General features: G+C 37.1%; 1 protein-coding gene across 1 annotated transcript in view; it reads left to right on the top strand.

The window, feature by feature from the left end:
- LOC126418821 (molybdenum cofactor biosynthesis protein 1-like) overlaps positions 1-14,287 on the top strand; it is a 117,922-nt gene that overhangs the window by 45,092 nt on the left and 58,543 nt on the right. Inside the window, exon 5 of the mRNA XM_050085765.1 lies at positions 11,352-11,409. Within this exon, the coding sequence (XP_049941722.1) occupies positions 11,352-11,407 (56 nt within the window). The 3' untranslated portion in view covers positions 11,408-11,409. The remainder of the gene's footprint in view (positions 1-11,351; positions 11,410-14,287) is intronic.

Raw genomic sequence — 14,287 nt, 5'->3', positions numbered from 1 at the left:
GAGATCGGTTGGTAGGACATGTTTTGAGGCATCAAGGGATCACAAGTTTAGCATTGGAGGGCAGTGTGGAGGGTAAAAATCGTAGAGGAAGACCAAGAGATGAATACACTAAGCAGATTCAGAAGGATGTAGGTTGCAGGAGGTACTGGGAGATGAAGAAGCTTGCACAGGATAGAGTAGCATGGAGAGCTGCTTCAAACCAGTCTCAGAACTGAAGACCACAACAACAACAACATGAATGAACTGACTCCTAATAAGTAAGATGATGCCTGTAGAAAAGTACAGCAAAACAGTAATCTCAAAAAAGGACAGGATAGACAGTACATTCTGTAGGACATATTAAAAATGATTGGTAAAAGAGACTTGCCGTGTTAAATGCAGCTTTTGATTACATGATAATTGAATTGGATAGATAAACAATCTACTCGCTAAGTGGCGGCAGAACACACACATAAAAGAAGATTATTATTAGGCGAGCTTTCAGAGCCAGTAGCTCATTCTTCAGGCAGAAGGGTTGAAGTGGAAGGAAGAGGGGTGAAGGATAGGTCTAGGAAAAGGGTAGATTTTGAGAAAGTTACCCAGAACTGCAGATCAGGGGAGACTTTCCAGATGGGATGAGAAGGAAAGACTGATTCCACATCTACATACATACTCCACTAGCCACCATATGGTGCATGGCAGAAGGTACCCTGTCTCACTACAATAGTCTGAATAAAATTACTTGACAGTTGACATCAATCACTTGCTGCAACAATGTTGCCACATTGGCTACCAGCTACCGTTTGGTTACAGGTGACAACAAACAAGCGGCTCACTTCACAAATTATGTTAAATGTTTAACACAGAGCAATTTTTCTGGTGGCTGGTGCAAGGTATGTCAGAAATGTTGGATACTCTGTCGACTATTGATTTAATGTGATCAGTGACTGAACTGGGGCAGACAACCCATTTTGTATCCCTGACTGTAAACTTGTGTCCTAACCCAGCTGAGAAAATTGTGGTCAACAGTCTGCAGCAGTACTAATATCATGATCGCTTTGTTCATGGCGATTAAAGCTAACCCTTAAGGGTAAACTCAAGACAACAAAAACTCAGTTTCAGGGCTGAAAGCAAATTGAAATTTCTCCGTGTCATTTGTTACCTGTAACTATCCTTACACTAGCTGCACATGCTGCCATGTTAGAAACCAGTGAACAGTCCGTGTGGGCCCTTAGTCGTGGATTATAGATGACTGAGGCAGATTCCAAATGAAGAAATAATGACAGGACAAAAAATAAGACCAAATAGAACAGTCAAAACAATGATGAAAAATGATGCAGCAAAGTATTAAAAATAAAAAAATACATTTAAACCAATTAATTGAATGAAAATAATAATCACACTCATTTGGTTAGATTTAGAAATAAAAATTTTGCTACATTGATGAGATTCGAACCTATGACATGCTACACATTAGCTTAATCTGCCAACCATTGTGCTATGCCACAGCACTGCATGAAGTATTTATATATGTGAATGTAGTGACCTTAAAAATTTCAGTTTCACGCAGTGTAGTGAAAAGCTTATCTAATGTAACATGATCTCTGTGAATATGATAACTATAAGTATGATACTGAATTACACCTTGTGCTGATTTATTCGGTAATGTTTGGTTAGTGCTATGAATGAAATGTGTGTCTTTCATTAGCATTGTTAATGTGTGTTGTTTTTGGTGTAGTTATCGCGTGTCATGAAATACATAATAAAAGTGTTGGGCTCATAATTCGGGATACAAATACATCAAGAAAGAATGCTGAACCAGGAATTGGAAGTGACTGGCCAATTTTGGTGGAGTTTGGCAACAGCAGACAGTTCAAGTGTGACACTGACAACTCTTATTGACGTTTGAAGTGCCAACTATCAAGTAATTTTAATTCGACTGTAGTCAGTTCCTTTCCCGTTCCATCTGCCAATCGAGTGGGGAAAAAGTGAATGTCTATATGCCTCTCTATGAGTCCTAATTTCTCGTCTCTTATCTTCATGGTCCTTATGCGTAATGTATGTTGGTGCAAGCAGAATTGTTCTGCAGTCAACACAGTGCTCCTCAAAATCCCTCCAGGGATTCCCATTTGAGTTCCAGAAACATCTCCATAATACTTGTATGTTGTTGTTTCAACCTACTGTTAACAAATCTAGTATCCTGCCTCTGAAATACCTCAATGTCTGCTTTAATTCGACCCCTTGTGGATCCCAGACACTCAAACTGTACTCAAGAAGAGATCACACTAGCACCCTATATGTGATGTCCATCACAGCTGAGCCACACAAGTAAAATCCACCCAACAAACGAAAGATGATTATTCACCTTCCCTACCATGACCCTCACAAGTTTGTTCCATTTCATATCACATTGCAAAGTTATGTCCAGATATTGAAACAATATGACTTCTTCATTCATGTCACTACTAATGCTGGATTCTGGCACTATGGATTTGTTTTTCCGACTCATTTGCAGTAACTTATATTTTTCTACATTTAGGGTTAGCTGTCATTTATGGCACAAACTGGGAACTTTGTCCAAGTCATCTTTTATCCTCCTAAATCACTCAACAATGACACCTTCCATACACCACAACATCATCAGCAAACAACCATAGATTACTGTCCACTTTGTCCATCAGATCAGTTATGCACATAGAAAATATGAGTAATAGCGCTCCTATCACACATCCCTGGAACGATCCTAATGATACCCTAGTCACTGATGGACACTCACCATCGGGATAATGTAGTGGGTTCTATTACTTCAGAAGTCTTTGAGCCACTCACATGTCTGGGAACCTATTCCATGTGCTTGTACCTTTGTTAAAAGTCTGCAGTGAGGCACTATGTCAAATGCTTCTCGGAAATCAAGAAATATGGAATCTGGGTTTGTGAATTTTGTGATGGCAAACTTAGAGGAGCAATGCATCTGCATTAAATTTTGCGTGAAACTCAAGAAAACCTTTACAGAGATACACCAAATGATGCAGGGAGCCAATAGCGATGAGTGCTTAAGGCATACTCGGTGTTACGTATTATTCACACATTTTAAAAATGGCTTTACAAAAGTCAAAAATGATCCTTGTTCAGGACACTCTTAGATGTCCTCTGATGACGCTTGTGTCAGGAACGTCGACGAAATTGTGTGTGCCAGTCGAAGATTCACTGTCCGAGAGATTGTAGAAGAATGTAACATTTCAATTGGATCATGTTATGAAATGACACAGCATCTTGGAATGCATTGTGTTGCCGCCAAGTTCATTCCACGGCTCATGAGTCAAGACCAAAAAAACTTTTTGGATCTCACAAAAGACAATGAGATGTTCCGTGTGAGAATAGTATGACCCCTGCAGACTTCTTTTTATTTCCAAAGTTGAAAAGGATGAAGTTTTGCAATGCTGGGTCGCATTGCATGTGGCGTGCCAAAGTAGGTGCTCAAGACAATTTTCGAAAACCACATTCAAAAGTGCTTCACAAGATTGACTGCACCCCCTGTAATAAAGGCATAGGCTACCATCTATACTCAGTAGGCTAAATTCACCTCCAACCAGTATTGCATGATCTAGGTATTTACATGCTACTGCCTGTAGACTTTCTTTGAATGGCTCCAAAACTGTCATAGCAGAACCGGGTGGCTGATTAAAACATCCATTAATTAACGTGATTTCACATAGACTTGTTATAGGCAACCAGATAACTTCACTGTCACAATCAGCTTTGACCTCAATAGAGACAATGGACACTCCCTCTCCTACAGTGTCTAACCTGCCTTTCCGATATACATTCCATTAATCACTAAATATGTCAGAGCTTTCTACTCTGGGCTTCAGCCAGCTCTCAGTCTCTGAGAATAATTTGAGTTGGAGACTTCCCTGGATGGCAGTAAATTCGGAAACTGTGTTACAAGTACTTTGACAACTGATAAAATTTTGACAATCTACACTGGAGTGAATTCAAAAGATAAACCTCAACCAACATTGAATGTATCTTGGTGATAAAGAGCCAAAATAAATAAATTGATGATTTTATTCCATTTCATCTGATTGAATGAAACACACACAGCATAACTACTCAGAAAACAACTATAGTGCGGATTACATTTACTATCATACATGTAGCACTCTGAGAACATTTCACCTTGTCATAGTAGTCCTGTGTTTTGGAACTAGGCAGTGCTTCATTTCACAAAGCGAAAGGAATGGCTTGTGAAAAGGGGAAAAAAGTCATATCACAAAACCAATAGTAAATGGACTACCTGATCACGACGTGCAGCATCTTGTGTTAAATGTTGAAACTTGTCAGGATAAAAAAATATTAAATCTGAGTACAGGAGGATAATAAATAAGCCAGAAATTGAGGAATTCAGGAAATTGCTCAAAGACATGAACTGTAGAGATGTTTACCTGACTCAAATGGAAAATACAAAGCATTTATTAATAAAGTTACCTCCTCTTTTGAAAATTGTTTTCCCCTAAAGGTAACTCAAATCACACAGAAAAGTCAAAAGATAAACCATGGATTACACAAGGAATAAAGATATCATGTGGGGCAAAAAGGAGACTGTATCTACTATCTAGGAACATTTCTGATATTAGCATTGTAATGCATTACAAAGAATACTGCAAAATATTGAATCAAGTAATCCAGAAATCGAAGTAGCTTTATTAAGAGAAAAAGATAATTGTATCGGGCAACAAAATAAGAACTGTATGGGATATAGTGAAGACAGAGAGAAGTGGGGCCAAAAAGGAAGTGGAACAGATAGCTCTAAAAGTAAATGAGACTTTGGTAACAAGTGCATGTAGTGTTGTAAATCTCTTAAGCAACACTTAATTTTTGTTACTGACAGCTCGGGGTTATCAGGTTTGGTGAATGGTGCAATGGAGTATCTGGGATCAGTCTTTGAAGAACATCGTGTAGAACCTATTCGAGGAACTTTGAATTCCAACCATTGCTTCTCAGTATACTTACTCCTTAATGAAATTTGTTGCAAGTTATATATCTATATTTCCAACAAATAGCTCAATACATATTATCAATACTAGGAATAAGAAAAATCTACATAAAGACCTAAAATCACTTATGTTGGTCCAAAAGGGGGTCCAATATTCAGGAACACACATTTTCAATAAATTACCAGCAACCATTAAAAACTTGGTTTCAGATAAAGCACAGTTTAAACAGAGTTTGAATGACTTTTTGATAGGCAATGCCTTCTACTCTATAGATGAATATCCTAACAGAGACTGTTAGGCCAGCGTAAGTATAAATATGTTAGATTTAAGTTTTGACAGCACTTGGTTGCAACAGTCAATATTAGGTATTTTGTGTATGCTAAATTTATTAATAGTGCATAACAATGTTTCATTCTGACAGCGTATTAATTCTGTAAATATTAGCTTTTCCAGTTTACTGTATTGTATTCACCTATTTTGACAATCTCGTGACAAATGATCAGGGTAGTATTCATTATATTAAAATGTTTTGTGTTATACATTCTGACATGTTCCACACCCTCGAGAATCATCTCATTTTTTCGGGGTATGTAACGAAAACTGAATCAAATCAAATCCAATCACCATCTCTCATCATGTAATAACTTCACTTCTTCTTCTTTTCTTGTCATCTCCTGTTTTTCCAGTACTCGTCCATCTCCTCCTCATGTTTTCCCCCTTTATTCTATTTGTGTTGTTCTCAATCCCCTATTTCTTCTGCATCGAAAGCCTTTTATTTTTATTTTTTTATTTTTTTTATCGAGGTGAGTCTCTATGGACTGCGTGGTAACAACCGACTTCACTCTAGTGTCCAGGTCTTGTACTTGCTCCAGCTTTGACTTCCTGCCAGTATCTTCTGAGTCCCTCCAAGAAGTGCCTTTTTATGCCCTTCAGATAATGGTCCTCACTGTCTTTCGGATGTTGATGCCATGTTAAAACCTTGGTAGTTGGTCACCAATCTTCTAAATTTGTTCCTTTCAGGAATTTCTCTCTGAGACACCAATCTGCTTAAGATCTTTTTCACATTCTTTGAACCATCTCGGCCTCATTTTCTTAGATAGGATGAAACTCTGTATTCTTTTTGTTAGTCGATCACCGTCCATTTTCATGAGATGACCATAAAATAACAATCATTTCTTCGTAATGGCTGCTGTGATAGGTTCTGTCTTGCTGCACGAGTCCTCATTTGCTCTCATTCGCCATTGTCCATCGACCCATCTATTACCTTAGGATTTTCCTTAATATCCTACACTCACGCTTTTCCAGCCGCTCAGCTTGACCTTGTCTATTCATGGTCAAAGTTTTGGATGCTTATAAGCCCTCAGGTTTTACAACTGTATTATAATGTTGGAACTTGGCCCATATACTCATAGACTTTTTGTTATAAGTATTCTTTGTCAGTTGGTATGCTTGGTCTAACTTCCTCATCCTGACAATTGCTTCTTCTTTTAATCCATTCTCCTGGTGGATGACTTCACCGAGATACCTGAAATTCTTAACTCATCCGATTTTTTCCCAGGTTGGTTATCATCCATTCAGGTCCGTTACAGATGTTCATCATATATTTTGTCTTTTGAATAGAGATCTGGAGTCTAACTTTTTTCAGCAATTTCTGACAGCCTATTTATCTTGTTGACTGCTGACTCTATGATGTTAGCAAAAATGGCCAGGGCAGCCACAAAATCTAAGCAGTCAATGCACACCCCTTTGTTCTTAGGACCAAGTCTGAACCACTCTTCATTTGTTTCTTCTTGGACTAATAACTTTCTCCACTCTCGAATGACCTTTTCCAAGACACAATTGAAAAGGAGAGGTATAGTCCATCTCCTCGTCTTATGTCCGTTCTGGTTGTAAAGGGTTCAGATACCTCACCCATAAATTTAATTTTTGACACTGTGTTAGTAAGAGTTTGTTTGATCAGCTTTCTTGATGTATTATCCATCCCAAACTTTTCCAAAATATTTATTAATGCCTGTCAGTCGATGGAGTTATATACTTTTTGAAAATCAACAAACATGACCACATAGTTATTTCTTCCAGTTTTTTGGACCTGATGATGTTCTTCAGGCTAAAGATCTGTTCTGCGCAAGAATCGCCCTTTCGGAAACCAGCTTGATAGTCCCCAATCAGTTGGTTACAATGACCTTCTATTCTATTCTGTATCACTTTGGAGAGAATCTTATATGGAACAGATACTAATGAGGTACCCCTATAGTTATTGACATTCAATTTATCACCTTTTTTGTGTAGACGATGGATTAAAGCTGACTGTCATTCAGTTGGTATCATCCCAGCTCTCCAGATCTCCTCAAAAAGTTGGACTAGTATATCTAGAGTTTCATTATTTGCCAGCTTCAGTAGTTCCACCACTATTGAATCCTCTCCAGCTGCCTTATTATACTTAAAGTTGTTGATGATCTCTTTGGTCTCCTCTTTACTAGATGGAGATGAGGGGTAGTTTGTGGATTGGGGCACATACACGGAATCTTTCTTTTGGTTCATCACAATTAAGTAGGTTTTCAAAGTAACAAGACATGATCTTGCAGTTTTCTTTGTTGGTCAGGCCGAGTGTGGTGTGCGTACTGTAAGACCTTCAGTACACACACCATCAGATTATTTGACTTGTTGCTCTAACGAAGTAAGCGAGTGTCAGCAATATGTCTCGTGGTCTTATCATGGTGTGTTTATCTTCTGCCATTAGGTCAGATGATAGAAATGCCACTTGCACGCTTAGAGTAGCAGATTGACGGTGACCAACTTTAAACAGAACTTGATTAATTTTCACACACATTTATTAAAATAATAACAAATATAAAAATTACTTAACTTGGTTCTGGATGCTATTTACAATTGACAATCTGAAGTTCTTTGGGATTGGTACGTTAATCTTATTCTCACATATATCTCAGATACTTGACAAAAGTGTCTATACATTTATCTTCATGGCTATGTACAGGAATATGGTAATCTTATTAGGCGCAGACTGAATCTTGACTATGGACTGGTACAGACAATTGTAGAACTCGACAGACTGGTACAGACTAATGCAGACTGGTACAGACTAATGCAGACTGGTACAGACTGGTGCAGACAAATGCAGACTGACTGATCGAAGGTCTTTACACTCGTTATAATACCTCGCACGTTCATGTATCACTGCGCGAGTGTTATGCGCAAGGAGAAAATGTTCTATGTTAGCAGAAATCTCATTGGCTGCGCTACATATTAATAAGTGGATCGGCGGAAGCAGAATTTGGTCCGTCTCTATGGGAGCGCCATCTCATAGTGCGGAGATGGACGAGCGCTGCGCCTGCGCTGTTGTGCTTAGCGGGGCGCACTCTAGTGGGAAATTTGTGTACGCGCTGAATATGCGGAACTATGTACACAACACTGAGCTTTCCATTTTCATCTCTAAAACAAAAACTAGGGGCTTGGTATCCTTTCAAATTCGATTTGAACGTCTGATAGAAGTCTCTGACATTGTTTATCTGGAAACGCTGATCGATCTGTTCTAACTGCGGTTTCTCATGCAATTGCTTAGACCTTCATAGAGTTCTGGCTGCATATTTTTGAACTTCATGGAATACATCAAAATCATCAGGTCTCCTGGTAGAGTTCCACTTTTTCCATGCACTTGCTGTTTGGGCCACCACCTCGCCACAAACCTCATTCCTGATTCCTCTTTTTAGCTGTCAGGATTGTAGTATTTGCTGCTTGTTGGATCATGGAGTCAATGTCTGCCCATTTATGGGATTCAACTGTCAGTTACTGGTGGCATTGTTCCAATATGTTTTGATTGATTTTGAGCTTCGCAATATCATATTTATGAATTTTATTTCCGGTTTTCACGGTCTTATTGAGAGGGATGAAATTAATTTTGATCTTGGAGAGGTGATGATCCTTTTAAATTCAGTATTTTATCTGTAAAAAGGTTTCTTTCTATTATTTCTGATTGTTTGATGTTGTTTCTTTCTTATTTCTGTAATCCATGCTATCATTGATTCCTTCTTCCAGAACTACTCATTCAGTATAGGTCTCTAAAAAAAGATTAATCTTCTTTTAGCCATTACTTCTGATATTTTCTCAAAATTTTTGTAGATCTCCTCATTACTTCTCATTTTCCAGCCATCTGTAGCTTGTATTGCAACCATTATTTTCTAATAATCCTCCTTTGAGGATCCTCTGTTCTGTCCAGCTTATAGTTCATCATTAGGCATCCTCATCCATATAAACATCCTGGTCATACCACTGTGGGATAGTGTTTTAGTTTTGTTTTTTTAGTTGTGCATTTCTTGTTGTAAATATCCTTTGTCAAACGATTTGCTCTCTCCAGTTTGCTGACTCTTGCATCTACTGTTAATTCTTCTAGTCCATTTTGTTGTACAGTTTGTCCAATATATTTAAATTTACTTACTAATGCTATTTTACATTTTTGTTTTTCTAAGAATGTTGATGCATTGTTTGAAATTGTCATCAATGTTGTTTTTTCAGCTGAAATTTTGGGACCAGCTCTCTTTGCTATTTCTTCCAAAAGATTTCTTTCAATAACTGTCTGTCAGATTTTTTGAAAGTATATCAGAATCATCTGCAGAAGCCAGGCAGTTTACCTTAATTCCACTTGTTATTCGTCCTAAAATTATTGGTTCAATTTTGTGATTTTTTTTTTTCTCCAAATTCCAGATACTTTCTATTTTTTCTAGAATGCAGTGTTACAGTAAAGGTGATAAACTGTCCCCTTGTCTAACACCAGTTTTTATTTCAAATGGTTGAGATACTTCTCCCATAAATTTAGCTTCAGTCATCCTATTTGCTATTGTTTTGAGGATTATGTTTGCTTTAACACAAAATTCTTTGATGATTTTACCTATAGTTTCTCTGCCTACCAAATCAAATGTTTTCTTGAAACCAATACATGATACTATTATAGGTTTGGTTATTAGCAGTCTGTGGAGGATTATCGATTTTCTAATAAACATCTGCTCTGTGCAGGGTCTTCCCTTTCTAGAGCTCCTCGAGATTCTCCCAGTTATTTGTCTAAAGTTTCTACAACTCTGTCCATAGAATTTTTGATAATATTTTGTATACCACTGGCAGAAGTGAGGCATCTCTGCCATTGTTGACATTTTGTGTGTCCCCTTTTTTTCATAGCTGTGGATTAATGCTTTCCATAATCTCTTCAGCTTTCCAAATGTTCTCAAACAGCAGTTGTAGATCATTTGTGTGTTCTGACTATTTCAATAATTTTGCTGTAGTGGAGTCTTCATTTGTTGCTTTGAAGTTTTGGAAGATTTGATGGCTTCATGAATTTATTGCTCTGTTAGTGGAAAATCTTCCTCCAGATGTTGTGGGACTGCTATTATATATTGCTACAATGTGCTGTTATTATTGTTGTTGTTGTTGTTGTTGTTGTTGTTTGGTTGCCTGTTCTTCAGCACTTTCTTTCTGTTTCGTTTATCTATTTGCCGCCATTTTAGCCCATTTACCGGTATTTTCAGCTTGTTCTTCACTTATTTGACCTTTTGGTGGCTCCTCTTGAAGAGATCTTATTTCTCGGCATTTAAAATTACATCATCTGCTGCTCTTTCGCAACTGAATTTCATCATGTCCATCTTCCTTGACTCAAGATCCTGAATTTTCATCCTTAATTCTTGAACAGTCTCATTTCTCTTTTTACGTTTTCCAGATGAAGAAACTTTTGGTCCTCAAAGCTAAGATTAGTATCAGTTTTTTTATTTGTTTCTGCCTATGGCTGCTATATCTCTTTAGTTAGAATATTTTCTCTCTCTGTATTTGATTATAGTCTAAGTCTGAATATTTTTATAAGTACATTTATTGCTGTAGCATTGAGTAAAATAAATTGTATTGCACTGCCTGTAGCATGTAGCACCATTTTGACTGTTAGTCCTCTTGCTGTGCAAAAAGTAACTTTGATGATTACTTAATGCAAGTATTTTGTAAGAGCTGTGGAACGGTTAGTATCTGTTTATATTTTTCTGATTAATTCAAGCTCGTCAATGCACATCCTGTGTTAAGGAAATATTTGAACTGAATTTACTGTGTGTTAAATATAAGCAGTGGATCCATTGCGGTAGTCTTTTTGGTAGAAATATGTCAAGGTGAACAAAACAGGAGATGGTGAAGGAAGAGAGGGAAAAGATCAACATTTGCTTCTCATCAGCAATATAACTGGGTTGCAACATTCAGTGAAAATTATCTGTGACAGGAAGTTGTCAGAAATACATTTTTTGAAGAAACTTTATGTTTGTATAAGCATTTATTAAATTTAAAAAGTTGGATTTCATCTGTTAATACAAAAGATAATGTTTTGCATTGCAGGCATGATGAACCTGTCAAAGATGAAGAATCGGCCAATGATTCTTATTGGAGGATAACAGTATGTATAACTTAAACTTGAGATTCTTGAAAATAAAGCTAGTCAGTATTTCTTAACAGTACTGATTTAAATATATCTAAAAGATCGCTGTTACCTAAATGAAAGTTGATGAGCAAAGTCTTAGTGGACATTTGTATAAAATTGTCATAGGTGTTATTTACAAGAAGAGTAAATAGTTTCAATAGGAATGTGGTGAGACATTTAACAAATGTCATGACCACACATTAATAGGACCTTATAACACTACCATTATGATATTAGTATGCTTTTACGTAAATAACAGAAACCCTGTCTCTATGTTGCCACGTATAACCCTCTTACTAAAATTTAGTTTAGTTTCCAAATAAAATACACTATGGAAGGATAGTCCTGTTTATAGGAAAAGATAATCAATAGAGTTATCCTTCTTACAGGATTTACCATGTGTTGCGTCTAATGGACTATTCACTTCTTTTCCTAAGATCTTACCCAGTGGCTAGATAGGAACACAGTATGAATAATAATATACTGAAGCTAGGACAACTCATTTCCAAGTTCATTTAGTGATTTAAAACATGTACTTAATGGTCACCAACCTATCCTGGCAATGAAATAGTGAAGTATTGGAGAAGCAGAAATGTGAATTTTGCCTACTTTCTTGCTACTGTTTAGTTTGGCTCTTCAAATAAATTACCCCACTTAAACAATTTTGGGCTACATCTTTATACATTATGTTTTTAAAAAAGAAAAAACCCAGTAGATAACTTCAAGGAAGGTAAAAAAAATTAGCCGGGGTGGGGGGGACTACCTTTAGAAAAGCACTTTCCATAATCAAGAAACTTAAATACTTAGACACTAAAGCACACACTTTTTAACTGAACATTTCACTTAAAGAAAACCTCTTTCTTGGTGGAATTTACTTTCAGAAGCTATTATTCTTTGAACTAATTCTGTATAGCCATCTAACAGGTTCTAGTAACTTGGCTTCACTCTGATTGAATTTTATGTAAGCAAACCATAACACTTTGCAATAGTTAAGAAAACATTTTTATTATTTACACTAAAGCAATTTAAATGGTGCCTCTTTATATTAACTTGGCACTTCATAAGTCTGTAAAACAGGACACTCGGATTAATCAAACACCAGGAAGGAACCCTATACAGATGTATGATTAGGATGAAATAACAGGGTGAGCCAGTTTCCGTAAAGTTCAAGAATGATTATTAAAACACAGTTTAAATTAATGGTTCATGCTGTACAAAGGTAAAAATAGAAAAAAATCTTATCTGGTGGCTGTAGGCTTGGGTGTGGCGAACAGTTATGATGGCTACACTACCCACACTACGGCCTGCAAGTTTCTTGCTGTACGGGCTCAATTTATCTTCTTGGCTTCATTCAGTTTTACATACAGTAGCTCAACAACTCGCAGCTATGCTGTAAGCTGTTTGCAGTCTTCAACCGAGGCATTTTTATGAAAATTTGCAGGCAAAGCTTCTGCTCCACAAAGGAGTTACCTCAATCACTGCTGCCTTCAGACTGTGTGACTTACTTCCCGAACTTGCTCAAGGTAGCACGCCAATTCGCCTTTCGCACCTTTTCCTCTCGCCACAGCCATTTTCGTTTCAAACAAAAGCACACTGGCTTTTACATAACACCTATTTCTTACATTGTTCAAAAGCATGACCATTTCTTAAATTGTCAAATTTACAACAACATGAACAATTTATACAAACACATATTTTTAAATACAAAATGTTATCAAAACATTATTTAGACACTTGGTATCCTTTGTAGAGGACTTGGGCAGGTTTGTCCCATCCTAGTACACATTATTTTGTTACAACCCTTCAGATATTCCATTTAGCTACATCTACAATAATTCCCAATGTTCTGCCTTTTGAGGTGTCCAGTGTGGGTTGCTCTCCACTTCCTGGGTGTATTGTATCGAGTTACCTTTTTCAAATTTCCATGAGGGTTTATCAATGTATTTTGTAACTGATATTTCAGCACCAATGATAACTTTTGTGAGCCAATGTACACTCCTTGAAAAATGTTTCAGTACTACTATTGAGTGATTCAGTGGTAATTTGTTCTCATCAGTGGAAAAGATGGATGGGTCAGGTTTTGTATCAGTTTCCATCTGCCTGCCCAAAACGTTTTAAATTCCTTGGCATCAAACTTAGATAATTTCTTGTGTGTTGATCCATTCGAACAATGGTTCTCTATTTTTGTCTCTATTTATGTATCTCCGGGTTGTGTTTTGGAATTAAAATCTTAAACATATACGTGCTGTCTAGTTGCTGTGTGTAAGACTAGTGTCAGACACTTTCCGTTAGGTGATTTGTGGACTGATGTAATAACCAGGCCTTTGAGTTTTATCCTAATTACTTCTACATCACTAATTTTCTGACAGCTTAAGCCAGCATAATCCAAGAGCTGTTTCTTTTTTCATTTATTGTGGATGCACCTAACAATTGAGAGGAGTATTGATATTGCTTTATATTGCGTAATCTTGCATGTAGCTGCTGAATTATCACCTAAATGCATTTCCTATAGAGCTATAATACTGATGGCATGCTCATCATTTAATTTGTTTTGGTAACTGCATTTGTCACTTGTTAATCCTACATTAATTTGCATAATATGGACACCTTGCCTGATAATTTTTGACTGTAAGCTCTGAGAAGTGCTGGACCATCTTTTGTGTAGAGTTTTTGCTGTCTGCTCCTGCAGTCACACAGCCTTGGTGCACCATCTCGGGGGTTGTCTACATGCCCCACAACAGTCTTTTTGGTGTCCAGTGTGAATGATTCACTGGTAAATATCCTGTCCCATACACTTTTGTTTGTAGACAATACTTCTGTGTTAGCTGAAAATAGAAACCCTGGGCCAGGAAGC

Source organism: Schistocerca serialis, chromosome 9 (assembly GCF_023864345.2).
Source record: "Schistocerca serialis cubense isolate TAMUIC-IGC-003099 chromosome 9, iqSchSeri2.2, whole genome shotgun sequence".
Lineage (NCBI taxonomy): Eukaryota > Metazoa > Arthropoda > Insecta > Orthoptera > Acrididae > Schistocerca > Schistocerca serialis.
This window is presented reverse-complemented; position numbering and strand designations above follow the sequence as displayed.